Here is a 26631-nt window from a genome sequence, read left to right on the forward strand (position 1 = left end):
AGTTATGAGATATGCCTTACCAAATGAGGTCAGGTAGATGACAAACTTGGCTAATGTAGTGATATGGGACAGAGAGGGTGTTCAATACAGATAAGGTTACAGAAGGCTCTCTGTCACAAAGCGGGTGGACAATAAGAGAAGCGGACGGACAGACGAACACACACAGCCCTGTGTTTGTAGACTAGCGCCCTCTGTCTGCTGGCAGTTGGCGGTGCTTGTTTACCTGTTTCTGTAGGCGCTCATTCTCCTCCTGCTCTGCCCTGGCTCTCTCCTGCGCCTCCTTCTCCTCATCCACACGCTGGGCCTCGTCTCTCAGGCGCTGCTCCTCGGCCATGAGGCGCGCCTCCTCCTCCCGCAGCTTGCTCTCCTCCGCCTCCCGCAGCTTACGCTCCTCTCGCAGGACCCTGAGCACAGGACGACAAGCATTCAGCAATCCTACCTATAATGTAGTCTCTTCCCCAACTTCGCTGTGTCACCACAAGTCTAGCGAGCAACACAACCTATAATGTATCGACAGGGGCTCTCTATCCAACCAGTATACCAATCAAAACATAGGCTTATTTACAAATGTAAACATCTAGATTTAGAATACATCAGTGTACTCTATCTTAAAGAGTGATTCTTTTGTCTTTGTACTACATTGGCACTAGCTGTGTCAGAAAAATAAAAAGTGAAACACAATCAGGAAATTAAACTATTTTAAAAGGAAATTGTTGCCTGCTGATGAAATGGAGAGGAACAGAGAGCAACAGGAGACCCATTGCCCAGCCTGACAGCTGTCATGATATAAATACCCAGTGGTCACATAGTAACTGTGGTCAACATGACACAATAGGCTGACACGGGCTCGTCCACGGGAAATCCTTTTTAGCTCATAAACCTGAGCGGAGGGGGGCAACTTAAGCCGTTACACAAATGTCAACAGCTCCACACCTCTGGAGGTAACACGAGCACCACACATACTGTATCATAGACAGTACTGAGTGGTCTAATTCAGCCATGCATATGATACGGCGGAGAACTGTACTGTACTCCATATGTTGATGCCTTACACTTGAAATGATTCAAATTGTGATGTGCTGCCATGGTTACTTCCAATTTGTCCCTTTGAAGCTGGTAAGAGATCGGTTGTGTTTACAGTAGATAGGATAATGGATATAAGGTGGTTGCAAAATTCAAGAAACTCTGGAATCCTCCAACAAGGATTTCTGGAAGACCTGGAAATATTGGGGAAATTTCAGGAATTTTGCAACCCGACTGGATGCTGCTCTGGCTCTCTCCAGTGTGGGTTTATGTACTGTAAATGAGGGTAATATGATTCTCACTTCTCTCTCTCCTCCTGCTCGCGTTTCTCCTGCTCCTCCCTCTCCCTCTGCTCACGGGCTTGCCTCCTCTTCTCGGCCAGGATCCGGGCGGCCTCCTCTGGGTTGTTGGTGCCCGCCATAGGCTTGGCTGACGGGGAGGCAGATGGGGCTGGGGATGATGCAGGGGCACTGGGGGTTGATTGGGCGGAAGGAGGGACCTCAGAGGGAGTGGCGGCGGCCGTTGTGATTGGTGTACTCAGCGAAGGGGGCGTGGCCGGAGCGGAGGATACCACGATTGAAGGAACGGGGGAGCCTGGAGAGAGAATTGAGCAGGAAAAGAGGAGAGGAATGGGAAAATACAATAAGAAGAGTTCTTGCATGTGGTGAGACACTGTGGCTCTCTGAAGAGATACTCCATAACTAAATAGTCCCACTAAACTATTTTCTAAAGACAAATCACTGTTCACACTATCTTCTTCTTTAAGCTGAAACATTGATAAAACTGTGTAATTACACTAAGACAAGTACACTAGACCTCTGATCTAGATTCGTCTTGATTGATGTGAGACACACTGTGATGTTCTTAATTCAAACAGTGGCAAAGCATGGAAACTTTGGCCATTTCTGGAGTCTGTAAACTTGGGAGACTTGTAATTATAGCATTTTACAGTAATTAGCACCCCCTCTGCTGTTCCTCACTGTGTGTGAAGGAGAGAAAGAAAGAGAAGCTGTGTAGCTCAATTAGCAAGCTAGCTTTGTCGGCGTGCCTCATTAACTACGATGGTAATCATCCTCTGGCTGTGACGGAGTTACGGTGCACTGACACGCACGCACGTACGCACGCACACATTCACTTTTTCCAGTTTGAGTTTCAAGCTCATTCTTCTCAGCCATGGGAACGACTGAGCCAAACCACAAATAACTAAATAAGTAAAGTATGAGTCAGCCGTGGCAGGGCGTAGGCCTACAGAAAACAGACACATTAACATCCAACTTGTGTCAGGGGAAATTTAAAGGTACAGAATTGTTTGGGTATGTAGTGTTCTCATGGCTTTTGTGCCAAGTGCATAAAATATACCTGATTCTAAAGTTTCTAGGGTGAGTGAGTAAGTCCATATTGTTCAAACCATAACTTTAAATGTGAAAGAAGGAAGTCCACCAGGAAGTCCACCAGTGATGGTTGATGTTTCCATATAGCTTTGAGAAACTAGACTGAAGACAGGCCTTGCTTTCACAGAGCTTAATGTCAATGTAAATATACAGTGAAGGAAAAAAATATTTGATCCCCTGCTAATTTTGTATGTTTGCCCACTGACAAAGAAATGATCAGTCTATAATTTTAATGGTAGGTTTATTTGAACAGTGAGAGACAGAATAACAACAAAAACATCCAGAAAAACGCATGTCAAAAATGTTATAAATTGATTTGCATTTTAATGAGGGAAATAAGTATTTGACCCCCTCTCAATCAGAAAGATTTCTGGCTCCCAGGTGTCTTTTATACAGGTAACGAGCTGAGATTTGGAGCACACTCTTAAAGGGAGTGCTCCAAATCTCAGTTTGTTACCTGTATAAAAGACACCTGTCCACAGAAGTAATCAATCAATCAGATTCCAAACTCTCCACTATGGCCAAGACCAAAGAGCTCTCCAAGGATGTCAGGGACAAGATTGTAGACCTACACAGGGCTGGAATGGGCTACAAGACCATCGCCAAGCAGCTTGGTGAGAAGGTGACAACAGTTGGTGCGATTATTCGCAAATGGAAGGAACACAAAATAACTGACAATCTCCCTCGGCCTGGGGCTCCATGCAAGATCTCACCTCGTGGAGTTGCAATGATCCTGAGAACGGTGAGGAATCAGCCCAGAACTACACGGGAGGATCTTGTCAATGATCTCAAGGCAGCTGGGACCATAGTCACCAAGAAAACAATTGGTAACACACTACGCCGTGAAGGACTGAAATCCTGCAGCGCCCGCAAGGTCCCCATGCTCAAGAAAGCACATATACAGGGCCGTCTGAAGTTTGCCAATGAACATCTGAATGATTCAGAGGAGAACTGGGTGAAAGTGTTGTGGTCAGATGAGACCAAAATGGAGCTCTTTGGCATCAACTCAACTCGCCGTGTTTGGAGGAGGAGGAATGCTGCCTATGACCCCAAGAACACCATCCCCACCATCAAACATGGAGGTGGAAACATTATGCTTTAGGGGTGTTTTTTCTGCTAAGGGGACAGGACAACTTCACCGCATCAAAGGGACGATGGACGGGCCATGTACCGTCAAATCTTGGGTGAGAACCTCCTTCCCTCAGCCAGGGCATTGAAAATGGGTCGTGGATGGGTATTCCAGCATGACAATGACCCAAAACACACGGCCAAGGCAACAAAGGAGTGGCTCAAGAAGAAGCACATTAAGGTCCTGGAGTGGCCTAGCCAGTCTCCAGATCTTAATCCCATATAAAATCTGTGGAGGGAGCTGAAGGTTCGAGTTGCCAAACGTCAGCCTTGAAACCTTAATGACTTGGAGAAGATCTGCAAAGAGGAGTGGAACAAAATCCCTCCTGAGATGTGTGAAAACTTGGTGGCCAACTACAAGAAACGTCTGACGTCTGTGATTGCCAACAAGGGTTTTGCCACCAAGTACTAAGTCATGTTTTGCAGAGGGGTCAAATACTTATTTCCCTCATTAAAATGCAAATCAATTTATAACATTTTTGACATGCGTTTTTCAGGATTTTTTTGTTGTTATTCTGTCTCTCACTGTTCAAATAAACCTACCATTAAAATTATAGACTGATCATGTCTTTGTCAGTGGGCAAACGTACAAAATCAGCAGGGGATCAAATACTTTTTTCCCTCACTGTAACTGGCTTAAAATGTGATATAATACAGGAACTACACTTGGGCATTGCAAAACCAGTGGTTTGTTGACCTGCTACACTGGAAGCTTAACTTATGGCCAACGCGGGCAGAGCGTGAACCACTTTATCAATTGTTCCGGGCATGAGCTACTTAGAAATCTTGAAAATAGAACCAGATCGTAATTTTACACTGAGCAGCGCAAGCCTGTCGCGAACTGCACTGCTTACGCCCATGTTTCATTGAAAGTAAAAGGAGTGTCTCACGCTCGGCAAAAGTTACACGTCTAGTGTTACAATTGAACTCATTCCAACAACGTAAACAATACACCCCAATTAAAGTGAATGCGGTTACACTGATCAACCCCTTTAAAATTGTCCTGCACTGTTGTGATCCCTGTAAGAGGAGTACACTGTACTAACACATAACCCTCCACCTGGGGGTACTAACTAGCTACTGCATACTCACTCTTGCCTTTGGGCTCCTCGGGCGTGGCTGACCTACGGCCGCGGGTCTCCCTGGCCCTCTCCAGGGGTACGGGGGAGGAGGTGCGCCCGTGGTCCACCCGGGCCGGGGTCCTAGTCCTCTTGGGCCGGGCCTTGGGTGTGGAGGGGCTAGCCCGGGCTGAAGAGGGAGGTTTGGGGGAAGCAGCAGGGCTGGGAGAGGAGGAGGAAGGTCTTGCTCTAGGAGTAGTGGCAGGTGAGGCAGCCCGCTGTCTGGATAAGGGACTAGGACTGGAGAGAGGGAGGGAGGGGGGGAGAGAGAGTGAGAGTTATTATGAATAACATGAATACATTTATCTTACAAATCATTAGAAATTATTAGAAATATGTAAATAATAATAAGTAAATAACAGTTAAGTAAAGTTTAGTCGAACATTTAGTCATATCCAGTCCTAGGGATGAAAAAATTGTCCATCTCTATACAGAATAAAGCAAGGAGAAAGTCTCACCACTAATACCTCCATTGAAGTAATACTATTGAACTGTTTCAGTTACATATGTGCCTCGCTAACCTCAAGTCTCAGACAGCAGTCAATAAACATTACCTCACCATGACAGCAGGGTCCGACACGACACAACATAACACGTGTAACATTATGGGATGGTTTCTCAGCAGTAGACAGAGTAATAGTCGCAGCTTGGAGGGGAAAGTTCCATTATACCAGAGTGGTGTGTGTGTGTACTTCTCTTCTTCCTTAAGGCCTCTGGCATCTCTCTCTCTAAGTCAGAGCACTCGTTTTTTTTCTCTCTCTTCCCTCAATCTGTCAGTGACCCCAGCCATTTCCATGTCCCATGGCTATGCTAAACGCACTGGATAAATATCCTTAGGCTCAGGGGCCTCATGCTTTTAAGTCTTAGCCTCCGCTCACATAAATACACAGACACGCTGGTTTTACCATCTGCACTCACAACCATGGTATCTTTGTCTCTTACTGTATCCCGAACCTTAGGAAACACTCTAAGCTCTAAGTTTTGGCAACATGTCTTTTACTCTATTCACACTATAATGTCGACCCAATCTATACTGTGCTGGCTTGTATATTTACTTTGCACATTGTCCTTTCCAGCAAATTTTCAACAACTATGGTGGATGTGTAACCAGGCCAATACAGTACAGCTGGGCTTGGCTTGGTTCGGCTAGGCTCACTAGTGTGTAAAGGGTGTTCAATGTGCAGATACAGTAGATCCGTGTGAGAGCAGGTTACCTGGGGTCCGGTCTGTGCTTCATACTGGGTAAGGACTGTCTCTTCCTCAGCACCTTCTCTCTGCTCAGAGCGCTCTTCTCCTTCTCGTTCTCCCGTTCCTTGTCCTTCTTCTCTTTCTTTCTCTTCTCTATCTGCAGAGACACAACCCATCAGGATGAAATGATCAAAACAAAAATGATACGGTACATTCTAGCTTATTCAAAGTGCCAAATAGTATTGTATTGTATTTAAACTGTAAGGGATGGTAGTAGTCTGGTTGAGCAGCGGCGCCCCAGATTTCGGACCACGCAGGCCTCCAGGCGACAGGGGTCGAGTCCTGTCTGTGACCTTCACTGTCTATGACCCTCTTCCATTTGTATCTCCCTCTCTATCCACTCACCTCTTTATCCTGTCAATGTCATTGAAAAACACAAGAAGAAAAAAAAGGGATTGGTTGACGTACCGGCGTGGAGTCGGTTCGGCGCTGGCGCTGGGTGATGTCGGGCGTGCTGGACGTCACCCTCCAGCGGTCGGAGCTGCGGTGGTGAGGCCGGTGGGCACACAGCGTCAGCGGGCTGGCCGAGGCTGAACGGGGGCATAGGGGCGACTCTGGAGGGACGGGAAGGAGAGGCACATAGAGAGCAGGCGAGAGATCGAGATAAATAAATACGACACCCTAAAAACACAAGCAGAGCACAAGCAACAAAGGTATTCATTACAACACATCACTTCACATACACTCCATGAGTATTTCTCAAATCTCTCCTCGGTGCCCCTGAAACGTTTCAGAATTGTGTTGTAGACAGAATGATTGTACACTGCTCAAAAAAATTAAAGGGAACACTTAAACAACACAACGTAACTCCAAGTCAATCACACTTCTGTGAAATCAAACTGTCCACTTAGGAAGCAACACTGATTGACAATAAATGTCACATGCTGTTGTGCAAATGGAATAGACAACAGGTGGAAATTATAGGCAATTAGCAAGACACCCCCAATAAAGGACTGGTTTTGCAGGTAGTGACCACAGACCACTTCTCAGTTCCTATGCTTCCTGGCTGATGTTTTGGTCACTTTTGAATGCTGGCGGTGCTTTCACTCTAGTGGTAGCATGAGACGGAGTCTACAACCCACACAAGTGGCTCAGGTAGTGCAGCTCATCCAGGATGGCACATCAATGCGAGCTGTGGCAAGAAGGTTTGCTGTGTCTGTCAGCGTAGTGTCCAGAGCATGGAGGCGCTACCAGGAGACAGGCCAGTACATCAGGAGACGTGGAGGAGGCCGTAGGAGGGCAACAACCCAGCAGCAGGACTGCTACCTCCACCTTTGTGCAAGGAGTAGCAGGAGGAGCACTGCCAGAGCCCTGCAAAATGACCTCCAGCAGGCCACAAATGTGCATGTGTCTGCTCAAACGGTCAGAAACAGACTCCATGAGGGTGGTATGAGGGCCCGACGTCCACAGGTGGGGGTTGTGCTTACAGCTCAACACCGTGCAGGACGTTTGGCATTTTCCAGAGAACACCAAGATTGGCAAATTCGCCACTGGTGCCCTGTGCTCTTCACAGATGAAAGCAGGTTCACACTGAGCACATGTGACAGAGTCTGGAGACGCCGTGGAGAACGTCCTGCAACATCCTCCAGCATGACCGGTTTGGCAGTGGGTCAGTCATGGTGTGGGGTGGCATTTCTTTGGGGAGCCGCACAGCCCTCCATGTGCTCGCCAGAGGTAGCCTGACTGCCATTAGGTACCGAGATGAGATCCTCAGACCTCTTGTGAGACCATATGCTGGTGCGGTTGGCCCTGGGTTCCTCCTAATGCAAGACAATGCTAGACCTCATGTGGCTGGAGTGTGTCAGCAGTTCTTGCAAGAGGAAGGCATTGATGCTATGGACTGGCCCGCCCGTTCTCCAGACCTGAATCCAATTGAGCACAACTGGGACATCATGTCTCGCTCCATCCACCAACGCCACGTTGCACCACAGACTGTCCAGGAGTTGGCGGAAGCTTTAGTCCAGATCTGGGAGGAGATCCCTCAGGAGACCATCCGCCACCTCATCAGGAGCATGCCCAGGCGTTGTAGGGAGGTCATACAGGCACGTGGAGGCCACACACACTACTGAGCCTCATTTTGACGTTTTAAGGACATTACATCAAAGTTGGATCAGCCTGTAGTGTGGTTTTCCACTTTAATTTTGAGGGTGACTCCAAATCCAGACCTCCATGGGTTGATAAATTTGATTTCCATTGATCATTTTTGTGTGATTCTGTTGTCAGCACATTCAACTATGTAAAGAAAAAAGTATTTAATAAGATTATTTCATTCATTCAGATCTAGGATGTGTTATTTTAGTGTTCCCTTAATTTTTTTGAGCAGTGTAGTTCATAAGCTCATTCAAGGGCTTGATGATTAGTTGACATGTTGAATCAGATGTGCTAGCTCTGACTGGAACAACTTATCTAATACATGGAACTGCTGGGGGCCAAGAGGAGAGGATGGAGAAATGCTGTTCTAAATGACAAACGACCCCACTAATAGCAGGTCTCATCTATCCCAGTGTGAGTGTGATGTCTACTTAGGGTCTTTACCGTTGCTGAGCACGCTGGCGGCGCTGCGGCTACGGGCCAGGAAGGACAGGGTGGGCGTCATCAGTCGGTCCACAATGCTGCTCTCCCAGGGACTCAGCTGGAGGCTACGGGCTGCGGGAGGGGACAAACATTAACAATATTATCACATATATTCAAAATCCTACGGTGGCCCAAGGGGCAAACCAGCTACAGTTTGCCCCCTTAGGGCCACCGTGAATATCTCCACTTCTGTATGACTACGTCAGAGGACGTCAGCATTAATATGCACCTTACACCCACTAACTGTTTGATAACTACTGCAACCCCATTTTAATAAATGACTAAAATGTAATGATCCAATCTCGCATACGCATTCACATCACAGCGTCACAGAAAGGCCGTTTGCTTCTCGTTTTATATGAAATAGCGACAACGAGCTAAGCTTTGCTCAGTTAGCTTTCCCACGTTATATAACTCTATAATGGCACTATCAAATAACACAATATTTCACCCGCATAAACCCTTATGTCTCTAGTAAACATGCACACCAAATAAAGCCTCAAACCAACCCAGGCCTATGCCCCATTCTTATACTCTATGGGGAAATGGTGGATTCCTTATTAGACTGGGCAAACTTCCAGACACATAACATGAGAGGGAGGAAGAACAGAACCCGTATGTCTCATTACTTTACGATTGAAGCACCATAAAGTAGGCACTGCCAGAGTTAGCAACATCTTGTATTTAGAAAAACTCCTCTGGCTATGGAGGCAGCTGTTTAGAACATTGACATTGAAAACGAGGGAAGAGAGAGATGAAAGAAGTCCACTGCAGAGGTTTGCCCGGGGTCATTTTTGGTACACCAAATCACGTCCCACTTCCCTATTAAACCTGCCCTGAACGATAATAAGGTTATCCAGCAGAGAGGGAGAGAGGGAGAGAGGGAGAGAGAGAGAGAGAGAGAGAGAGAGAGAGAGAGAGAGAGAGAGAGAGAGAGAGAGAGAGAGAGAGAGAGAGAGAGAGAGAGAGAGAGAGAGAGAGAGAGAGAGAGAGAGAGAGAGAGAAATAAAAAAGAGAGGAGAGGAAAGCTTTTGATAGACAATAAGTGAGACAAAAGAACAGGGGATAGAGGAGAAAGAAGAGGAGTAGAGATAGACAGGAAGAGACGAGAGAGAGGAAGAAGAGAGACGAGAGAGAAAGATAGGGTAGGTAGAGAGGAGAGAGAAGGAGAGTGAAAGGGTTATGCTTTCAGCAGAGTCACCTTAATCTATTTTCAAGCATCACAGGTGTTCCTGTGGCGTTTTCAGAATCCATTATCCCTCAAAACGCTGACTCATCCCTTAGTGGCTGACTTTTCTATTTCAAACACTAAAGTTCCTATGTGTTCACACCGGTACACTGTGACCTACTTAGACACGTACTTCTGAAAGAACTCTGTACCTGCAGAGGTGTTCTAGGTGCACTGAAGCACCTCTGACTTGTGTGAGGTCTGCTCAATATTCTTAGATTGCCGGCAGCTAGATTCAGCATTGTACAGTGTAGTTATTTTGGGTTAGCATAGGCCTGAAAACCCATTCATCATCATCACTATCATCACCATCACCAACACCATTCAAGATATCATCACCATCACCATTCAAGACATCATCATTATCATCAGAATCACCATTCAAGAGATTGACCAAGACTTTCCAGTGAGTGAAAAAACATCTACTGACACACCATCACCACCAAATGAATAACCCAAGAACACCAAAAACGTACGACATAAAATATGAAGACAGCGTAAATGAACCCATATATTCACACCAAAGTATGAAGTATATAAATGCAGGGACTGAACAAAATGCAGAGGGAGGAAGAAAAACCATAACCCATGAACCACAGAAAAAAAAAACGAAGGTGGATTTGAATTTGGAAGGTGAAGATGATTCGGTAATCAACCATTGAACACAGGCAGGCGATTGGATTGGAGACAGCGGGGAGAGAAAAAAAACGGTAGAGAAAAAAAAACACTAAAAATGTGAGGGAACGGATATGAAACGGGGGCGTTCCCGGAAAAGGGGGCCTGGCGTGTCTTACTTCTGTTGGGGGAGTTCCAGAGGGTGGCGGAGGACTTGGAGAGCCTCTTGTTTATAACCGAATCCACGTGTTTGGGCAGGTTGACCGCCGACACCGAGCATCTGCCTGCGAAGCCAAGAGAGTAGTCCACAGAGATGGTTGGGTCACACTGTTTCACAGGGGAGGGAGGGAGACCTCCAGGATGTGTCACGGTGATATCAATCCCACCCCCCAGACACACATACATACATACATACATACAGCAAACATCCAAATACCAAAATGGTGTATTTCTAGAGGGCAACTATTTCTGTTTCCATAAAGAAACAAAATAATAAAATCTCTGTATTGAACGTTTCATCTGACAGTGTTATTTGACATTCCTTTTGACATGGAGATGACGGGAAACAGAATAGAAATTCAAACTGTCAAAGTGTCATGTCAAAGTATATTTCAAGGAGCCTCCACCAACAATTGAATACAATCTGGAAATAATGCAACTAGGGGCTTTTTCTATGCACTGAAAAAATATATTCAAATAAATATTGTGTTGAGTCTAGTTGGTCATGCATCATTCAGTTAGATCTTGATATTCAAAATAGACACACTTGACTGTTTGTGAAAGAGTGCCACCAAAACAACCTTAAAAACGTCCTGCACTGAAAACTACTGACTATCAACGGACTGTGAACACATGTCTAACCTGCAATGATATGATTAGATTGTAAATGTAAAAGAGTATACGTCCCGTCTTTATCCCAACCAGAGCCTGTTGTACACAAAGTAGTAACAGTGTTTTTGTTACCACAACATTTTGCACTACACAAACTAATACCAATGTCAGTCAACACAACTGACTCAAATGTAACACAACTGACACACATGTAACACAACTGACACCTAGGAGTGAACTACTGCGACAACCCACTGATTAAACACCATTCCCCTCCAGACCCCCTAGTAGAGACTAATCAAGTGAACATTGTGCCCTTTATTAAATGCCACCAGACATACAACAGTATAGTCTAATGTTAATGGGGGAATTGGATGTCTCTGTCTCTGTCCTCAATGTCCCTCCTCAGATATGAGTCTGTTGTTGTTACTGATGGATTCTCAGTAGTCCACTGTATCCTGTTTGTTTACGCTTGTTACCGTTCAGTATTTATTTTCCTTCTTTTTTTTCTTCTACTTTTCAGTCTTTGACAGTTGAGTGCACTGGGTCTGAAAGAGGAGCCTTGGGGGGCAGGTTGATTTGGCGGTCAACATTAGGCATTACTTATGGCTCATAAGGGACGTAGCAAGACAGCACAAACAGATCTGGGACCAGGCTATAAGTGATTCCATGACGTAAGATATTATACTGTATGAGACCCCCTGAGATTTAGACTTGCAAAGGGGGAGAACAGCAGAGAGAGAGAGAGAGAGAGAGAGAGAGAGAGAGAGAGAGAGAGAGACATCACTGCTTCATACACCTCTTACCAAGTACATTGCAGTTACCGACCATTTGATTTGAAGGGGCATTTGGCAACATTAATCAATGCTAGCTAAACATGAATTAACCACTATTCTGATGTGTGTTGATGATCGATATAGCCCCGCTTACTGCAGGCTATTATGTACCTGCATATAGAATCACATTGAAGAATCAATACTTTCTCCGTATCTACGGGCTAATGACCCTGAATTAAACAACCAGTCAAGCAGTAACCTACACTATGTGCCTGAGTTTGGTTGTGCGGATAAGGCCACTGCCTTCGGGACATACAGTATGTAACCCTGCTTGCGTGGGTTCGAATCCCGGTCGAACCCAGAACTCTTCCTCACACTACTTATATTCACTCTGTCTCCCCTTCATAACTTTCAATCAAATATTAAAAAATATAAAATCCTTTAATAAATTGTACACTGTAGAGGCACCAGAGACCCTACAAAAACAGGGTGAAAGGGGATGACTTTTGAGTATGTCGCACAAACGCAGACCGGAAAACATTGGTCAAAATTGTTTGTGTCTCGCAGGGCATCACTACATATCTGACACCATCACAGCCCCACCCCCCACATATACACCTCAACCATGCCTGGACATCACATATTCACCTCAGCCTTGTCATTACCCAGCTATTTCCTCGCGGAATGAAGCCAATGTTCCCTCCCTCTGCAGGGAAATTAGACTACTGTAGTGTGGCACATCCCAGCAAGAGCAGATATGAACGTCAACCCACCTGTCGTGTGTGTGTATGCCTGTGCACACGTGTGTGATATCTCAGTGATTTAATTAGAGATAACTATGTATCTGTGTTGGGGTTGAGAGGAGCTGTTCAGCAGTGTAGGCTGATTGATGCCAGACTGAATCATGGAGAACCACCTCTGCTTAATAGGGTTGAAGGTGACTGGAATTAAAGTTTGACTGTCACTAATTGACTATATACTGTAAAGTGAGTGGCTTAATTTATGGTTTACTTAAGTGCAAAACAACCGTAAGACTGTGAAAATATGGCACGGTAGAATGTGAATGTCTGCACAGTAGTACCCTTCTCACACTCCTGAAGCGAGCCAAAATGAGCTGTACTGCACTGGCCTGATAACGCATCCACCATAGTTTCTGGAACTGTGCTGGGAAGGACCATGTGAAAAGAAATGATCCAAGCCAAAACAGTCATTCGGCTCGGCACGATAGTGTAAAATGTATATAGGTGAGGCAGTTGTCTTTGTAGGAAGGAGAGGCTTTGGCAGTGTCTGGGTCTGTGGGTTCTGGTTCTGGGTTCCTCTTTCAGCGGTAGGTACTCACTTTCTCTCTGGCTGGATTTCTGGCTGAGGCCTCCGGCCCAGGACAATCTCTGCTGACGGATCTCAGCCCAGGTCTTCTTAGTGGACCGCTGGAGGGCAGCCTCATACCGCTCCTGCATACCAAACATGGAGAAATACTAGGTTAGTACTAGTTAATAATTCTCTAACCCATTCTCTTCTAGTTACCCACCCACCTTATTCTCTTTTTTTGTTAAGGCGAGTGGAATTCCACCCTCCTTTAGTATTTTTCTGACCCTCATTGAGACAGTGTGGAAATAGATGGAGGAGACCGGTTAGTAGAAGGGAAAGCAGAAAGGTGGACGTGGGGATTGAACCCACAATAATCAGGGCTCTAATATTGGCTTGCTGTGAGGAGTATTACCACCCGTTCTGGAGTGAAGTTTCCCCTAGGTACAGATCTAGGATCAGCTGCCCCTCCCCCAATACTAACCTTTGCCATTAGTGAGGAAAATGCAAAACTGACCTAAGACCAGCGTCTAGGGGTACTTCACCCTTCTCCCTCACAACCCACCTTGTTCTTCTCTAGTTTCTGTTTCTGCCTCTCCTCCAGGGCGGCGCGACGTTTCTCTGTCTTGATCCGCTGCTCCTCCAGCTTCCTGCGCCGCTCGTCCAGCTGGCTCTCCCTCAGCTGCCGGGCCTTTTCCTCTTTGTCCAGCCATTGGGACTTCTTCGCCGCTACAGGAGAACCACATCAGGAGGGTTAGAGGGGCAAGATAACAAAATTGGTTTCAAGAGAGAACTCTCTCGCTCTCTGAGGCCCTGTTCAAATGTTTCAAAATTGCATCATTCCTTTCTCCTTTCCTTGAGGTAATCACTGATTAGAAATGACTGGACAAGTGAAAGCCATGTGGGGGAGCCCTCTCTCTCTTCCTCTTTTTTGACTATCTTCTATTCTCTCTTTGAATACCGTACCCTTGCAGCTTCTATGCAGAGCCCTGTTGCATTGTTAGATGTTGACCAACATTTTAACGTCGTTTTGCTATGGACAAAAAATGGAGTCTCTTGTGTTTTAATCTGTTCCAATAAAATGTTTTACTTCTTCCAAAAGTAAATCTGCGGTAAACAGTATTTTAAGTCTTTTTAAACGAAACACAAATGCCTCTTCACTCTGATGTTGACTGTGCTTTCAAATCTAAAATCCCTCTGAAGTGCGGGTGTGTGAAGCAGTGTTTCTTTTCAACAGGGAATTTCCACTTTCCCTCAGATATAAATTGAATTACTTGACTTTGCACAGAGCGACACAGAGGCAGCATTATGCAAGGTTCGGCAGATACCCCTGGACTGACACTTTACCACGTTAATCGCATCAAGCTCCCTACGCCGGTTTCAATAAACTGCACGCTTTGATATGGTAAGCGTCCCCATCCCCTGAGCCATTCATTATGCCACCACCTCTATGACTGCGGCTGCATCTCAAATAGCACCTTATCCCCTACATAGGGCACTACTTTTTCACCAGAGCCCTATGGGGAAATAGGGCACTAAATAGGCAACAGGGTACCATTTGGGACACAACGTGCCTCTCTCTCTTTGCACATAAGCCACTATATCTTTTGGCTTTATTGAATAAACCCCCATGGACGATCAGCTTCTTTCAGGGGGGTGGGGGGTACTTGACGCAACAAAAGCAACTGGTTATTTGGCGGTTATCAGATTAAGTTAGGGGAACGCTGGGGCAACATTGGAGGCAAACACTTAGATTTATCGCAAGGTGCACAGCTGTGCTTTTATCTGAGAGAAGTAGGCTCAAAAAGCATCAGGAAACAAAAAGCACCATTACACCATGCCACAGCAGGCCAGAGGTCCCCAGCACTAACAAAATGAGTTCCTACATCTTATCTGCTACAGTGAGTGTGCATTTCGGTTCAACTTAATTACTTTTAATAACAGTACTTTGAGTCTAGTAAGGCAAGGGCATATTATTAACTTCTGTTGATGCAAAGCTTTGAGGGCTAGCAGTAGAGGTAATTGCGTGCAGACTGTCTCGGGTTTCAACCTTGTGTAAATCTGAAGTATGGGGAGTGAGAAGGAGGGAGTGTGGGAGGAGGGAGTGAGAAGGAGGGAGTGTGGGAGGAGAGAAGAGGAAGGAGAAGCAAGGCTTCCAGTGTCCACAGAAGCAACATTTAAGAGCTGGCTTTGGATGGAGAATTATACAGCTCTCGCCTTCACTGCCTCAAAGGCACTCTGACTTGTCACAGTGAGAGTATGACAGACTGCACATTGCCCTCACACATCAAATATGAGACAGCATGAGTGTGACACTGACAAGGCCCACATGAGATTTTGGAACATTGACAGTGAGCAGCACAGTGGCCATGTTAATCTAGAACATGTATAGCATTGAGGAGTAGGAAAAAGATAATGCTATAGGGAACTTTTATAATGCTGGTGACAAATAGACAATTATTTAGTGCAATAAATGCATACTTTCAGTTAATAACTGATCTTAGATAATTTACTAATGTCCCCAGTGATATGATATCAGTTTTGACATCTGTCATTGTTTGAATAGGATGGCGTAGTGCCAGTTAAGCCAATAAAACAGTGTGTGTGTGTGTGTATGTGTGCATATTGAAGAGATCAACCGCACTACATTTCCCCTGTGGATGTGACTTAAATACGGTCCTCCTTCCCTTCATCTCCCCTAATGTTTCCCTGCATTGACACTCAACATCTAGGTCTGCTAGGCAGCAGCTAGAGCCATTAAATAATCATTAACTGAGTCCTGTTCCCTCCCTGTCCACATTAAGTATGCATTACACTCTACAGAGAGCCAAGAATGGACAACTCATATGGTCACAGGGCCAAACACATCTTCTTGGGCCAAAGTGGACAATTCATGCATTACTCAGCAGAGGCCTATCAAAATACTAAAACATACAGGGAGAAAATACGATCTCGTTTGAGGGGAAAAAAGGAAAACAATATAGCCTACATTTGAAGAAGACACAGTACGCTCCAGCTGTTGATACTTAAAAAGACTGGCCTTCTTAGCCGGGATTGCCTCCTAGCTGGGATTGCAAACACAAGTTTATAGATTGAATCTCAAGGAATTAAATCAGGGAGAAACCCTCTATCTGGACTCCTGCCCCAGTGGACTGACAATTAGACTGATCCATGATGGTATAACCCATTTTATCCCAATTTACTATGAGGATGCAGGCTGGATTTACCGTGGTCCTCTGTAGCTCAGCTGGTAGAGCACGGCGCTTGTAACGCCAAGGTAGTGGGTTCGATCCCCGGGACCACCCATACACAAAAATGTATGCACGCATGACTGTAAGTCGCTTTGGATAAAAGCGTCTGCTAAATGGCATATTATTATTATTATATTATTACCAGAAGACATATATATTACTTCTATGAGGTTCTTTAATTTAGCAGCTTCCAGCTTTGTACTCCAATTGTGACAATGGAACATTTGGGACAATGAATATGACCTTTCTAGTAAAAACGAGTCTCTCATGACAGACATAAATATTTACAAATGAAGTAGCTGGCCAGGGAATGTGAGATTTGGATCTGGGTTCTGAGATTAAGTATAAACACATTTGGCGTTTAGCAAGGGTGATGTAACTTTTGATTCCTATCCTCTCTTTATAATTCCTGTATAAAATGGCAAAATAACTGCATTTAGTGGTAATAAATTATATATGATATAATTCTACAGGTAACTGCCAAAATAAAGGAAACACCAACATAAAGTGTCTTAATAGGGCGTTGGGCCACCACCAGCCAGAACAGCTTCAGTGCACCTTGGCATAGATTCTACAAGTGTCTGGAACTCTTTTGGAGGGATGCGACAGCATTATTCTACGAGAAATTCCATCATTTGGTGTTTTGTTGATGGTGGTGGAAAACGCTGGTCTCAGGCGCCGTTCCAGAATCTCCCATAAGTGTTCAATTGGGTTAAGATCTGGTGACTGAGACGGTCATGGCATATGGGTTACATAGTTTTCATGTTCATCAAACCATTCAGTGACCACTTGTGCACTGTGGATGGGGGCATTGTCATCCTATGGGGGCATAGCCATGGTGGCCAAAATAATGGCCTGCCCAGCATTTTTATACATGATGGGATGCTATAATGCTTCATTAACTCAGGGAAAACACCTGTGTGGAAGCACCTGCTTTCAATATACTTTGTATCATTTACTCAACATGGAAGGAAAAAATGTGATGGAAGTAGACACTAGGCTAACGTCCTATGAGAAAATGTGCACACAAGCAATGTGGGGCTGGCACAATTACCGTATAACCATGTAACCGACGGTTATGGATGAAGACCGCCATGAAAATAAAATAACCGTCATAACTATATAAAAGAATATATATATATACAAATTTGTGGAACAAACAGCTGACTGAAGACCGGACGGCCGGGCATTCATGCAGTTGAGTCCGTTTATGCGGTAACATGGACACTACAACGTGATGAAACTGTTGCTCTTTGTTGAAACAAGCAAGGTGTTGTAGCAAATGAGTCTTCATTTGCTACAACACGGGCTTGGAACCTCACGGGCTTGGAACCTCACGGGCTTGGAACCTCACGGGCTTGGAACCTCACGGGCTTGGAACCTCTAACCCTGGCAACTTGACTGATAAACTCATTGGTACACTCACAGTGGCTGCCTGGTACTGTAATGCAATCATTTCCATGGTAATGTAGAAAGTTCATTCAAAAAAAAAATTTGTAGAGAGGGTGATTGAGCGACAAACAGACAATTGTTAAAATCAATCAAGGCAACAGGTCAAAACAGCAGGTCACGACAACAAGAATCACCACCACCACCACTACCACCATGGACACATAGGGTGTGGCTTACCTTGTATCTGGCCGAGCTTGTCTGGAGGGGGGATGGGTAAAAGGGAAGACAAGAGCAACTGTCAATCATGCAAAGCAGTGCACGTCGCCAGGATGTCACTAGAGCCAAGGACAGCGTGGCTTGTGAAACAAACAAACAAAAACACTCAAGCGGGTGACAGGCAGCCATCTTGACTGACAAAAGAAATAGAGCCAGAGACTTGTTAAGGCAACTTGAAGCAGGGCATTGACATATGCTACTATCAATTGAAACCGAGTCTGTATCAATTGACGTTGGGTTAAACATACAAGTTCAGAGCTGGGGATCTTTAAAGCATTTGTGAGTTCAAACAAAAAGGGGTTAGCTAGGCTATTGTTTTAATAAAAAGCACATGAACATTTATTTGGAGCATGCACGTTGAAAACGATAATGTGTCTTGAAAGCCAAATACTAAATCATCATTGGCTTGGTTTTCATTCTCATTGAAGTGCTCAGCTGGAGCCGCAGCCTAGGTTGGTTTGACGTTCATTCAACGTTTTCCAAATGTTTCTGTGATACATGTGCACACAATCTGTAGGCCTGAAAACAAAGCCAATGCCGACACAACGTAAAACAAAATCTGCCACCACCCCTTACCCCCCCACCCCCCACCCCCACCCAACACTAGGGGGCATCCTCTCCCTGTGTACAGAGTTTCCTCCTCTCAACCCCCATCTCAGCTTACCCAGATATTTGGCCTTCTCCTCTCTCCGCTCCTTGGCCAGCTTCTGTCTGTCCTCTGACTTCACTGCGTCTAGGGTGAAAACAAGAGAACAAGAGAAAGAGCGAGAGAGAGGAAGTGAATGTGAGAGGTCATTGTACACAGAGAGAAGCCCCAATCCAGGACAACATCTGCAGAGCGATAAAACGCTGGAAGCTGGCAGTCAAATCTGGCAACTATATCAGAGCCACATAGAGACTCCACTCTAGTATCTAATAGAAGTGGATGAGCAACGTGGAACACTCTGATTAGGACTGGTGGTTAGTCACACCATGGCACACCTTGGCTACAGTTTCCTGGTGAGTATTCATGAGTGAACATGTAGTTGCATTCAGTGAAGTAATGCACCTACTCCTAGACAGGATATAGCTATAAACAGGGTTTAATTTTCCCTTGTGCCAAGTCAATAATGGTTTTTCAGCATTCAAGTGTTGATTTATCTTTTCCTTCTGTAACATCTCTGTCTGCATTCCTCTGAGCACCTTAACTCATGCCTGGAAAGCATAGTCCTCCTGTTACAGGACGTCTACTGCACCCCTTTGGGTTGTTTAGTACAGATTATTTGTGGAACATTGCCCTGACCCATAACCAATTACCAATTTAACCCCAATTGCTTTTGAACGATAATAATAATAATTAATATAATTAGATGATCATGTTGTATATGATTAATTGCATAATTATGACCTAAGCAAAACTCCCTGAATGAAAACACCATACTGTAATTATGATGTAATTCTCAAATGCCAAGCAACATTTACTACCTTTTCATGACAATTGATCGGCATTTAACTGGCCAAGTTGAATTCTACTGTATGTGTGAAGGCTTCGAGCATCATCTTCCATCCTTTCCTTCCATACACAGACCACATGTTCTACATCCATGTCACAATTCATGCTTCAGTTGATTCTAACACAATCATCACAGTGCTGAAACAATCCACCAGATAGGGCGCAGAACAGCAGCAGCCTCCCTATAACATCCTCTGACCCACTTTGACACTAGGTCTGATTATGTATACTGCTGTAAAAAGCTCTAGTGTATGTGTGTGTGTGTGTATTTTGAAAGGAATAGAGGAGCAGTTTGATGCATAGCTCTCATGGCAGACTGTAAAGACAAAGTAGCTAGCTAGCGCACACAGGATTTGGTTCTGGTTTCCGAGTTTAATGCATAGGGAACTTTTGTCTGGGCATATCCAATGGGTATCCTTTAAATGGACCACTTCTCTCAATGGATGAAGATGGGACTGCTTTTCTGGCTATACAGTGCCTTCAGAAAGTATTAATACCCCTTGAATTATTCCACATTTTGTTTGTGTTACAGCCTGAATTCAAAATTGATTAAATATTTTTAACAATCTCACCCATCTACACACAATAGCCCACAATGACAAAGTGAAAATATGTTTTTAGAAATATGTGCAAATGTATTGAAAAGGAAATATAAATATCTAATTTACATAAGTATTTCAAGCAGATTTAAGTCAAAACTAACTCGGCCACTTCACTGTCTTCTTTGTAAGTAAATCCAGTGTAGATTTGGCCTTGTGTTTTTGGTTATTGTCCTGTGTACAGGCTTCCTTCTTTTCACTCTGTCAATTAGGTTAGTTAGTATTACAGAGTAACTACAATGTTGTTGATCCATCCTCAGTTTTCTCCTATCACATAAACTCTGTAACTGTTTTAAAGTCACCATTGGCCTCATGGTGAAATCCCTGAGAGGTTTCCTTCCTCTCCGGCAACTGAGTTAGGAAGGACGCCTTTATCTTTGTAGTGACTGGGTGTATTGATACACCATCCAAATTGTAATTAATAACTTGCTCAAATTAATATTCAATGTCTGCTTTTTTATAGGTGCCCTTCTTTGCGAGGCAATGGAAAACCTCCCTTGTCTTTGTGGTTGAATCGGTGTTGGAAATTCCCTGCTCGAATGAGGGCCCTTACAGATAATTGTATGTGTGGGGTACAGAGATGATGTTGTCATTCAGAAATCATGTTAAACACTATTATTTCATACAGGGGGAGTCCATGCAACTTATTATGTGACTTGTTGAGCAAATGTTTACTCCTGAACTTATTTAGGCTTGCCATAACAAAAGGGGTTGAATACTTATTGACTCAAGACATTTCAGCTTTTCATTTTAAATTAATTTGTAAAAATGTCTAACAACATAATTCCACTTTGATATTATGGGGTATTGTATGTAGGCCAGTGACAAAAAATATCAATTTAATCAATTTTTAATTCAGGCTGTAACATAACAAAATGTGGAAAAAGTCAAGGGGTGTGAATACTTTCTGAAGGCAATGTATTTATGTCCATGTGAAATCCACAATAAAGTTTAACAGTAAAAACCAAGTCTCCATAGCAACAAATAACAAGTGCCATGGAGAGGGCTTTGGGGGAGCTGTGTGTGTGTGTGTGTGTGACATGCGTGTGTGTGTGTGGCTGAACTGAAGCAGTCATAGTGAAGAGTAAAATCCCTGGTCCTTTAAAGATTTCTTGAAAACACAGGGACCCTAACAACCTCCCAGGAGGCAAGGGACCGCCGCTGGCCAAGTGCCATGAGCTAGACTCGAGGCCGAGATGTGCCAAAGTTTAATTAAAGCGACCATTATGGAGGTAATGCTCTCAAAGGCATGCCTTGCCATTTAATGTAGCTAATTAAGAGCTGCAGAGTGTCTCTCATCCTTTTCCTCTTCCTCCTACCCTCAGGGTAAGATAAAACACAGAGGTAAGCTTGCATGCCTGAGCAGAAAGGCAACCTGAAGGAGAGGAAGTGACAGAAGTCATTTTAGAATTTGCTGTCTCAGAAGTTTGTTGACTTATTGGTGTTCAAACGCTTCTAACAGACCTTCCAGAGATATAACATTATACGCCTTATCATAAGCCTCTACAAAGGCTCATACATGCTTATATCAAGTTATAAAGCATTATACCTGTGGGCTTTAAGTAAAAGTGTTACCAATATCTTTTAAATTACAAAAGCTGATCTAAGATCTGTTATCTACTGAGGGATCCTGCAGTACAATTCCGACGTCACTAAAATGAGCTCCTTGATCTGATCTGGCACACCAAAACCAGAATTCTAATTTGGCGTTACTGTGATCATTTCGGGAAATCAGTCAGTAGAAATATTTTGGTTCAGCTCTGCCACCTCACGCTACAGTTAAATAGACCATGACCACAGTCAATAGATTAAACGGGCAAAGAATAATATGGGCAGAGAGAAAGTAAGATTATGTTCACAAAACCCCCCAAACACGTGTTTGCATGTGCTACATTAGCCAGCGCTCGGGGCAGGACAAGTAGTGGCATTGTGGAAACAAAGGTGGTGGTGGTGCAGCGGGTCAAGCTAGTCTAAATGCCCCCCTGGCATCACTCAGTGAAATGTGATGCCCAGTCAGGTTCATTCTTCCAACTTTCATTAGAGACCGGAGGTGATTAGCAAGCAGGCTAGCTATACCCCTTTAGCGATTAGACTGTTAGTGAATAGCATTAGCCATCCACACAACATTACATCAGAAATTACAACAAAAATAACATTTAGGTTCAATTCTATAAACCCACAACAACACAATTCTAGCTTAAATGGATTTTGTCATGTGAGCTGTAAGCGCTGTAACTAACCCCCTGCACCAGGTCTATTGGATTTACCCCCAGCACTGAAAGCCTGTGGTCAGGATAATCCTGGACTGAACCATTTTGTTTTCCCGAGGGGTCGGATGATATCACCTGGGCACTGAGGTAATAGATCAATAATCACAGGGCACTGCTGAAGATAGCCTTTATTACACAACCATGGACATCGATTGCTGTGTTCCTACCCCTGAAAATGGTCATAAGCTACTTCAAATGCTCTATGGTAGATAGAAACACATACTAATGGTAAGCCATTTTCACACCATTTCCTTTATTAAGAACACCACAGTATAGGGAGACTTACCTTTATTAGGTTTGGGGCTAGGACTTGAGACAGGCATGGGGCGCGTTGGTGTAGCAGGTGACTTGGGATGACGTCCAGTTTCGTGGGGGTCCCCACTCTCCTTTCCTTGTCCTTTTTCGTGTTGGTTTCCATTATCTGGGCTGCGCCTGTTTTATGGGGGCCTGTCACCCCCTCAGTGTATTCCTTTGTGGCGTTTGCGTCCTGAGCCAGGTGGGGAGCTGGTCGGAGAACGAGAGAAAAAGAAGCCAGGTGAGAAAAGTGTGAAGCGTAACACACCACAGTATAGAGATGGAATTAAACCTGTCCTCATTCCAAAGCAACAGCTTGTCTGGAGGTGGGTCTGAGTGAGGTATTGCTCTACTTCATAGTCTCTAGAAGGTAACAGGTGCAACAGGTAGAGTCAAGGTATATTAGGAAACCCCTTCTCCATGGGATAACTTTATATAGCATACTGCTTATGATCATAAAATGCTTAGGATCATAATGCACATACCTGCAGTTTCCTGTACATACATACTGTACCAGCAAGTCATAGTATGAGATCAACAGAGAACACAGGCATTGTGCATTGTGGTCTCTGCTGAGCTACTCAACTAACTCTCAGCTTCAATAATGTAAAACAATAAAACACACAACAATGATAAAGCACAGCATGACAAAAACAATATGATACATCTCACCCACTGGCAAACCTTGAAGTCTAAATGACACAAGATATGCTTAATCCACTAGCACTCTAATAGTTACAAGATCTCCGTTCTCTGGTCTGGTTCTCTAACTTTACCCCACACTCCTCTCTCAGAACGACCGGCTGATTTATCGACAGTCAGGGCTGAGTGAATTCTCTCCCTGGCAGAACAAAACAAGGTAATTGCCTCTCTGCCTCTTGATGATTCTACCGGGGAGGAACGGATTTATTTAGTGAGAGGAGGGGGAAAATACATGCAGGTTCCTCTCTTTATGACAAAGGTGATCATAAATTTAGCCAAACAGACATTTTTAAAAAGGTGTAATCTGTAGTTTCATACTAAAAAGTATTGTCTGGTCTTTTTTAGTATACTGAACAATGATTAGGTGGCTTACGTGGCACCACGTTTGTTATTGTGTTTGTTAATTGGACCTTGATTGTGTATGCATTTCATGTATGCATTTCATCCTGTGACCACATAAGACACTGGAATTACAGGTTGCACCTGCAAAAACCTTTAGAAATAGAAACAGTTGGACAGGGTGGGGCGTAGCTTGTTTTGCCAGTAACCAGTCGCTGATTCTAATCCCTCGATGTCTGACAAGCACTTAACCCTAATTGCTCCTGTAAGTCGCTCTGGATAGAGCTCGCTAAATGACTAAATGTAATTTTTTGGTTGCGAGAGCTCTACGGCTGGGTCAGTGCCTCAGTGGCAGTGTGACTCACACCTGGCAGCTTGAGCCTGAAGCTCCCTGCTCAAACATAACTTTGCCCAGGCTTTGGAGGCCTCGCAAAGGCCTAGGGGGAAATATTTGGCTCCTTTGTCCACTCAGCACTGTCGCCCTACATTCCCTATGCAACATTCAGCAGTGAGCCGAGTTTCTTCCACATAGTCTTTCAGGGTAAACGCTGGGGCAACGTGCTTTAAATGATTCATCCAGGGCTAAAAACAATGACGGTGGAGAACGTATGTCACAAAGGACCATAGACAGGAGATTTACTCTCTTCTGTGCAACACAGTGGCAAGTATGATAATGCCACACAGTGCAGCAATGCTGGAAGAAGCAAATAGTGTATGTCTTTGGGAAGTCATTATGATGTACTTAGTATCAAATCTAGTTGCATGTAGCCTATAGAGTATAGCTATATTGTTTTGAATTGTACTCTGATACTGAACAGTAGGTGTATAGAAATTGAATGACTAGAACGGACATTCCCATCTCGTCATTCTATTTCTATGGGAACAGGTCTCCTCCATATTGACATGTTATTCTCAGTCACCTGCCATCTGTTGTACAGTCTACCTGGCACAGAGAGACACACACAGCTGACCAGACCTCCTCCATCACATACACTATGTATTTTGGGGGGACGCTGGCAGGCACCTGGCAGAGCGAAACCTGTGTGAATTATACATGTTATGGTCTGCTTGAGGAAGTGATGAAAATAAGACTGGCATTCAGGCAACCTGCTGCTTAGCTCCGCAGAGAAGAGAGAGTGGATGGGCATGGGTAGCCAACCAAGTCAACAGTGAGGACCAATGCATTATTATCACAAAAAAAGAAGGACCCACTCCATGAAGCATATTGTATATCAATATCAACACCATTTGACATTTCAACTTTTAATTTGAATTGATTCACAACATCCGAGAGTGCTACTTTCATACATTTATGTTACAAGAAGCATTCTAGTCCCTCCTAGCTACTCCTCTAGTCATAACTGACTGAGCTCTTCGGCATCCCTCTGTTGACAGAGACATCAGACCTCATGGAAAAGACAAGCCAGAGCTCAGCTCATATCATCAGTTATGGAATGAGCATTTACTCTGATGACCCTTAGTTGCACATCGGCTGCCTGAGAGAGAGAGAGAGAGAGAGAGAGAGAGAGAGAGAGAGAGAGAGAGAGAGAGAGAGAGAGAGAGAGTGTGTGTGTGCTGGCATGCAAGATGAGCTGAGACTAGTCTATGAAGGAGCTCAGCTGAGACGAGACAGATACACTGCGGTCCGCTTCTCAAAGCCTGCCACTGTTAAATAAGTACTGGGCCAGCGATGTGGATGTGCTCAGTGATGTACTCAGAGAGAGAGAGAGGAGCCATTGTTGGAGTCTCTGTATGGCAACGGGCCTGCTGCCAAACACACTGCAATGACAGGGAGAAGAGTCAGAGGGGAAGATATATAGAGAGGGGTAAACAGAACAAGGGCAGAGAGAGAGAGGACAGAGAGAGATATATATATAAAAGGGGGGATATATGGAGAAAGGGAGAGAGAAACAGAAAGAGGGACAGAGTGAGTGTGCAGAGGATGGCAACTAGAATCCCTCATCATAAGGGGATTTAGTGGGTGATCATTGGCGTTGGCCAACTTGGATGCATACCACAAACCCATGTGAAACCAAACAAATAAGTGAAAATAAGTTAAACCAAAACACAAAGCCTAGCCTACACAGAATTAAAATATGTACTGACAGAAGAACATAGAGTGAAGGAATAACACAGCTTCCACATTCGAGAACAAAATGTCGGAGCCCATATTTAGTTGGGGGTTTGTGACTATTTTGCCCAAAGCCGAATGGGTGAAGTCACTCTCAGTCTCCACCACCCAAAATTACCACCACTGGACTTCCTTTTCCTTCCCTCTTTCCTCCATCTTATGCTCTGACAATGTGGGAGGTTGTGATATCATCCACATGGGACAGTTAGAAATCTGGAACTATGTAATGATCAACCTAACACCTCTTTCCACCCTGGCTCCGTCACAGACTGCAGGCAAAGACAGACCACATCTCAATGGATCAAACTGACTCACAAGAAGGAGACAAAGTGCCCCAAAGAGACAACATCACAATGCCACAAAACCAACTCCATATGTGCCCTTTTGAGTGGATGAGAGAGCGCTAAATTACATATTCTACTAAGAAAGTTACAGGAAAGTTTTCAATCCACTTTAACAATAGCTATGATTGCTTTTATATTAAAAGATCAAATGCAAAGCAATCTGCCTATTCGAGATTTGCTGAGTCCCTGCCTCTCTGTGACCTAACAGCCAGGTCAGAAAATTGCAGTCGTATTGAGCAAAGTAATTAAACTTTTGTTGTGAACCCCAGCCCACACATCAACAACACTGGTAGATGAAAAAAAA

At 44.4% G+C, this 26631-nt stretch overlaps 1 protein-coding gene across 1 annotated transcript in view; it reads right to left on the reverse strand.

Annotated features, from left to right (window-relative positions):
- Window positions 1-23021, reverse strand: part of map7d1a (MAP7 domain containing 1a) — a gene marked incomplete at its 5' end in the record, with an annotated part of 31955 nt that extends 8934 nt beyond the window's left edge. Inside the window, 12 exon segments of the mRNA XM_045226403.1 lie at window positions 224-404; window positions 1326-1617; window positions 4635-4900; window positions 5875-6005; window positions 6317-6462; window positions 8444-8554; window positions 10505-10609; window positions 13272-13383; window positions 13803-13966; window positions 18118-18138; window positions 18821-18889; window positions 22804-23021. Coding sequence (XP_045082338.1) covers window positions 224-404; window positions 1326-1617; window positions 4635-4900; window positions 5875-6005; window positions 6317-6462; window positions 8444-8554; window positions 10505-10609; window positions 13272-13383; window positions 13803-13966; window positions 18118-18138; window positions 18821-18889; window positions 22804-22840 — 1635 coding nt within the window.
- Window positions 23022-26631: the final 3610 nt, after the last annotated feature.

Source organism: Coregonus clupeaformis, chromosome 17 (assembly GCF_020615455.1).
Source record: "Coregonus clupeaformis isolate EN_2021a chromosome 17, ASM2061545v1, whole genome shotgun sequence".
Taxonomy (NCBI): domain Eukaryota; kingdom Metazoa; phylum Chordata; class Actinopteri; order Salmoniformes; family Salmonidae; genus Coregonus; species Coregonus clupeaformis.